Here is a 6645-nt window from a genome sequence, read left to right on the forward strand (position 1 = left end):
CACACACACACACACACTCAGAGTCGGTTTGAAGATTCTGTAATGTTATTGAATCATTTCAGGATCAGTTGATATGTCTGTTAGCACATGCTGTAGTGTGCAGTGATGCATCAAATGTCTTCATGACAGAAAATATTTGACCAGCTCTGCAGGGTTGAAACGCTGATGTTTAATGATCATGCACACAGTGTGGATAAACTACAACATGTTAACTGTGTGGATGCTGGATTCACGTCACATTTACCTCAGGAAAGTCATTCAATTGGACTAGAGCCACAATAAAAACTGCATTATGTGCACATTTAAATGTTTCTACTCATTTTGAGTGTTGATTATTAAATAAACTAAAAGTTTAGTTTGTTTCAAGAAAACAATCATTTCGGTGTATCACTAGTTGTGTTTTATGTCAGTGAGATGTGATAAATCTCGTCCCTGTGTGTGAATGGACGAATCATGAGTAACTCAAGCGACCCCTGATGTCACATGACTGATCTCACAGAAGGAAGTGCTCAAGCAATGACGACACAAGCAGCGTGAGCTGAAACACACACCACAACCCAGACCGTTACCATGGCAAAGAGAGGAAGAGGAGGAGCTTATAGAGGAAATCCTGAGCTCATTCTTCTGGAAACACTCAGAGAAAATGAGAGAAATAGAGGAAAGACAGAAGAAAGAAAGAAGGAGGTCGAGATTCAAGATGAGGGACAAACACGAGACAAACAGCACTGAACACAATTTATCTGAGATGAAACCGAACACTCACCTCTAGATTCACTCGTGCTTTCTTCAGCACATCTCGCGTCCGGGAAACTATAAGACAGACGTGTTTGTTAAAGCTCGGATGCTGATGACATCATTACACTAACAAACCAACCACATATAAGAGCAAAAGTCCGAACTCACTTTGACAAACTTCAAAATACTGAAACAAATGAAAGGTGATCAGTGGACTCGTCTGTGGTCCTGAGCTTCGGACTGGTTATTGTTCAAATACTGAGACGAGCTGCGCTCAGCATGTGACCTTTTTGTTTTTTGCTTTCGTTCCTCTCTACAAGCCCAAATGCAGTTGTTATTACAAAGGCATTAAGCCACATAAGAACTCGCGCTGTTCCCCAGGCGGTTTTTCTGTGATGAAGCGAAATGAAAAAAGCTAAGTATACTTTGGGCGTCATGTGTCGTGTTTGGGATGTTTAATTCACGCAGTGAAGACTATTATGCAGTTTTAGTTTACATTTGATTACTTTATTCGATGTCTGTACCAGGCTATTACTGGCCTGAATTCTGCTGTTAGGCTAAAAAGCACTGTTTGTTTCATGTCTGGACTCACGCTGGTTGACGATGAAGGTCTCCATGCTTTCTTTGGTTCGGTTGGAGCAGCGCAGACTCTGGATGGTTCCCTGAAGAACCTCCTCCTGTTCAGCGATCCTCAAACGCAGCAACTGGATCTCCTCACGCATCGACTGCTCCTGAGAGGAAACAGCACCACATTCAGCTCAGTTCATTCACATTAACACTGCATTTGATTTTTAGGGCTCAATAAATGCGGTTCGAACCCTCTGAATGAGATGAGCGGGACCGTCGCTGCTCGGAAGCGCCGCCCGCCAGAACATCTTGAGCAGAGAGACGGCTTCGTCCAGAATCTGACACAAGGTCTTGGTGTCGGAGAGCAGCGTCTTCACTGTGCTGTAGTCCAGAGCCTGTAAGAGAGAAACACATGACACCACTGCTGTTTGCACAAGCGCTCTGATCTGTCACGCGTCTGAGCATCACCTTCCCTCCGCTGATCTCCAGCAGGGCAGAGCTGAGACTCGACTGCAGCGCCGCCTCCATCCGCTGCACCAGCACCCGGCCCTCCATCACCTGCTGCTGCAGGGCGCTGTAGTCGTCCACGTGACCGATGGCGTGCCGCCCGTTACGGTTCGCGAACGAGCCGTCTGGAGCTTCTCCTTCCAGATCTGCATGAGGCTCCAGTGAGTCTGAAGAGAGAAGACGCATTTTAGTCCTTCTCATCAACCTAATTACTTGAACATTCCTCAAGCAGCACCACTAATAACTAGTTCCCAACCAGAAGTACTTCAGCAGGTTCCAGGAGGTCGTTGGTGCCAGAACTGTTAAACTTGTGCAAGACAAACAAGCTCAGGTTCTCAGTGAAGCGAGAAGCCAAGTCTAATTGTAGGTTTAGTTTATGTTTCACAGCAGAAAATTAATAATATAAACAATAATGACTTAAATTCCAATTCAAACTATTTGATAGGCCTGCATTTCTGCCACAATGAAAGAGTGATATTATGAGCATCCCAGCTGCAGCTGATGTTAGCACACACCGTTAGTGTTCACAGCGCTCTCCTCCATCTCTGAGTACGGCGAGTACAGGGGCCCCACGTCTCTGACAGGAGGAGAAGGAGACGGGTCTGTGGAGCACGGCAGAGCGGTTAGTACATCACAAAACCATCACATCCATTCACAAACAACAGCACTGGCAAACTGTAGGTAATGCTCCACATATTCAAGCAGATTCTCAGGGCACATGACAACACCCCACACACGAGTGTCATGTTTTCTACTTGCTAAATCACTAGGGTGACCATACGGGCCATTTTTACTGGACGTGTCCTTGCTAGGATTTCTATATTGCCTAAAATATACAGGTTTGGGCTGTTTGCACTTTGCAGATCGATCGTTGTATGACATTCACGAGAGCTATAGAGCGCAGAGCAGACGGCTCCTTATGCTTTCGAATCACTCTTGCGGTATTTTGGTGTCATACAACGATCGGTGCGCAGCGACACTTCAAGTCGAACGAACAAACAAACACACCTAACACGTGCATGTATTTGCATCGCTTTGATTGCTTTGATTCTCTGTAGATCTCACCTTCTCATGCGCCACAATTGGTCGATTATGTACAATACCTGCATGTTATTGGTCAAACTACTTTGGATGTTTCAGGCAATATAAAAATCCTGGTCATGATGTGTCCCAAATAAATGGCACATATGGCCACCCTATAAATCACGCATGCAGAACGGTCAATGTGAAATCAGCAAGTACAGACGTTACCGTGCAGAAGCTGTCGGCGGTAAAGCACGTCCCGCAGCGGACTGGCCGGGATGATGGGCGACGGGCGCTGATCGATGCAATGATCCAGCTGTTTCTGCAGCTGAGCTCGTAGAGCACTGTTCTCCTGTACACTGCGCTCCAGCTGGGCCCTTAGAGCCCGAACCTCCACCAGCAGCTCCCCGAGCTCCACCGCCGGGCAGCGCACGCCACACACCAACCCTACACAACAGAGGCTCAATGCACCGACTGGATGATAAAATCTATACGTGATTTGTTTGGAGTAACTGGAAACTGTCGTTTGCTGAGAGTCTAGTGCTCAATATTCAACATCACTCATGCACATATTCACACTTCACATGATAGATAATGCACCGCAGCAAATCACACTAGTGAGCAGCAGTGAAGGGGCTCTTTTACATATATCTGTTGCATTTCACAGGAAAAAAAAACTCGGACAGGTTTGCAGCAACATGAGAGTAAATAAACCACGGCAGAATCTTTTTATTTTGGATGTGTGTGGACTATTCCAGTATCGTTCACAGATGTTGTGGTGCGTCTGCGGCATTTCACCTGCAGCGGCGCTCTTTCTCACGCCACACACGCGGTCGTACAGCTGTAGTTCACTCTGTAGGGAGTGTAGCAGCTGTCTGCTCTCTGCTAACTGCTGCAGGAGTAAAGTCACCTCATGCTGCAGTCTGAACACAGATCACCAGTTACACAGCCTTCATTCATGTGTCACACTTATCAGTAAGAAACAGATCACAATGAGCAGAAACACACAGAGCTGCTCTTTCTAAATGTTCACATGGTTTCTCTGACCTGTTGTTGTGCTCCTGACTGTTTTGTCTGTCCTGTCGCAGCTGCTGGATTTGTTGGCTTTGTTCACAGTTGTGTGTCTGCAGCCTCCTCAACTCCTCCTTCCATTGTTCCGCCACTAACTCCGCCTGCTGCAGACGGACACGCCCAGAAAGCACCGCCTCCCGGAGCTGCTCTGCCTCTTCACTGCAGTCTGCATCACACAAATGTCAAATTATTAACTCTCCAGAGTCCTAGAGACAGTGATGCTCATTCTGCAAATTCACAAGACTGTAATATGATTCATGTGAATTAATGAATGTTTTGCTGAAATACATATCCGCTTTTAGCAGAGACATTAAATGCATGTGATCTGTAGCACTTATGTTTGGCAATGTTGTCCACAAATTATATCTACGTGGTCTGTAGATTGCTGGGCTGGGTAAAAGAAAAGCTAAACAGTGATGCTCTCCATCAGCTACAGTATTATAGGTTGTCTAGTCCAGTGTTTCCCAACCCTGTTCCTGGAGGCACAACAACAGTATGCATTTATCGCTTATCTGAGCCATTCATCTGTTTGTGTTTGTCTGTGTGTGTGTATACCTCTGCTGGCTTGTAACCTTGACTGTAGTGCCATATTTTCCTCCTTTAACGCTCTGACTTCATTGGTCAGTTGACTGACTGCATCATGACTCTGGATAAAGATGTTGGTTGGAGGCACTGTCAAACAAACACACATACACACACACACACACACACAGAGAGAGAGAAACACACAACAGCAATGAGCCTTTGGTTTATGTTTGAAATGGTTCTCACACCTTACACAAAGCACACATACTCAATTTAAACACTGCATAAAGCAAACTAGATAAAAAAAGTTTGTCAAGACAAACTTTAAGTTGGCTTGAGAAAGCCGGACCAACAAGTTGTAAAAGTTGTAAAAGTTTTAAAGGTCCCATATTTTACACCTTTCTGGAGTTTTATTTTAGGTTTTGATGTCCTTAAGAATATATATTTGCAGTATAAGTACCAAAAACCATCTCAATATATTTTTACAGCTCCTCTCAGGTCTGTCTAATTAATATTCATGAGCCTCTCTTCTGATTGGCCTGTTGTTTTCTGAGTGACGCAGCTAGATGTGGTCCACCTCATAGTAACAATCCTGTCAGATCGTCCATATGATCGTCCAGAGTTTAACGTTACTGGTCGGCCGATCTGGTTTCGTGGTTAAAGTTAACCTTTTGACGGTTTTCAGTCTGAAATTGTTTGAAGTTTAAAGTAGTTTTAAAAGCTTAAAGTTTGATAGATAGATAGATAGATAGATAGATGCTAAGGTCCTCAGAGTGGTTCCTAGGGTGTTTCTATGTGGTTGCTAGGGTACTCTGAGTGGTTGCTAGGCAGTTGCTAGGGCACCCGGGGTGGTTGCTAGGGTGTTGCTATGCTGTTGCTAGGGTACCCGGGGTGGTTGCTAGGGTGTTGCTATGGTACTCGGGTGGTTGCTAGGGCGTTGCTAGGATACCCAGGGTGGTTGCTAGGGTGTTGCTATGTGGTTGCTATGGTACTCAGGGTGGTTGCTAAGGTGTTGCTATGCTGTTGGTAGGGTATGCGGGGTGGTTGCTAAGGTATTGCTATGCTGTGGCTAGGGTACCCAGGGTGGTTGCTAGGGTGTTGCTATGCGGTTGCTAGGGTACCTGGGGTGGTTGCTAGGGTGTTGCTATGTTGTTGCTAGGGGTACCCGGGGTGGTTGCTAAGGTGTTGCTATGGATGGATGGATGGATGGATGGACAGACAGGGTCAGGTTATAGATAGATAGATAGATAGATAGATAGAGTCAGGTGATAGATAGATAGATAGATAGAGTCAGATTATATATATAGATAGATAGATAGATAGATAGACAGACAGACAGACAGACAGAGTCAGGTTATAGATAGATAGATAGATAGATAGATAGACAGACAGACAGACAGACAGACAGGCAGAGTCAGGTTATAGATAGATAGATAGATAGATAGATAGAGTCAGATGATAGAGAGAGATAGATAGATAGATAGATAGATAGATAGATAGAGTCAGGTTATAGATAGATAGATAGACAGACAGACAGACAGACAGAGTCAGGTTATAGATAGATAGATAGATAGATAGATAGTAGGTGTGTGAACCTACACTGGTCTCACGGTTCGGTTACAGTTATCATGTCATCGATTCGGTTCAATTCGATATCACGATGCATCACAATGCATTGACAATGCACTGCATCCTCAATTTTCAATTTTACTTCACATTTATACAATTTTGTCAATAAATACAAGCAGTCAGATATATGAACTGTACCTGACCTGGTTTCTTAAGTTAGTGGTATTAACCCCTGCTAGTGATGTGACATTTGAACCGAGGCATCGGAGCTTGTGTCGAGAATAAATGGGCGTGTCAGACGAAGCCTCGATTCGAAGCTTGTGTTGTGTTATTAATTGTCATAGAAATCACGTGACCAATGACAAATGAAGCTTCACTTTCTGTCCAGTCACATGCGCGATTCACTTTGCGTGTCGAAATGTTCGATCCCCCAGATCTTACATTACAAATAAGTTTTAATTCGGACTTATTCGGTTACGTTTTAGATACCCAGTCATATAAGTAATATGAAGAATAGAAATTATTTCAGAAAAATTCAATATTTGTCATATGCAATTCATATGAGTACATTATTCTTATATTACATCATATTGATATTCGTACTGGTATTAAATTGCACAGTTTAATGGGTAAATGAATATATCAGAA

General features: G+C 44.1%; 1 protein-coding gene across 3 annotated transcripts in view; it reads right to left on the reverse strand.

Annotated features, from left to right (window-relative positions):
• The window catches only part of LOC107748639 (myomegalin-like), a 50944-nt gene that overhangs the window by 7084 nt on the left and 37215 nt on the right, over positions 1-6645 (reverse strand). The window contains exons 30-39 of one of the 3 annotated variants that reach the window (XM_016563522.1): positions 4459-4575; positions 3880-4069; positions 3631-3755; positions 3061-3279; positions 2325-2411; positions 1771-1976; positions 1554-1697; positions 1328-1466; positions 764-810; positions 423-624 (exon numbers count right to left, since the gene is read on the reverse strand). In XM_016563522.1, coding sequence (XP_016419008.1) covers positions 463-624; positions 764-810; positions 1328-1466; positions 1554-1697; positions 1771-1976; positions 2325-2411; positions 3061-3279; positions 3631-3755; positions 3880-4069; positions 4459-4575 — 1436 coding nt within the window. In that variant the 3' untranslated portion in view covers positions 423-462. Of the gene's footprint in view, positions 1-422; positions 625-763; positions 811-1327; positions 1467-1553; positions 1698-1770; positions 1977-2324; positions 2412-3060; positions 3280-3630; positions 3756-3879; positions 4070-4458; positions 4576-6645 lie in introns of those variants that run through there. The other 2 variants (XM_016563523.1, XM_016563521.1) reach the window with 2 other exon arrangements.

The sequence above is a fragment of the Sinocyclocheilus rhinocerous genome, unplaced genomic scaffold (assembly GCF_001515625.1).
Source record: "Sinocyclocheilus rhinocerous isolate Xijiao unplaced genomic scaffold, SAMN03320098_v1.1 scaffold2485, whole genome shotgun sequence".
Taxonomy (NCBI): domain Eukaryota; kingdom Metazoa; phylum Chordata; class Actinopteri; order Cypriniformes; family Cyprinidae; genus Sinocyclocheilus; species Sinocyclocheilus rhinocerous.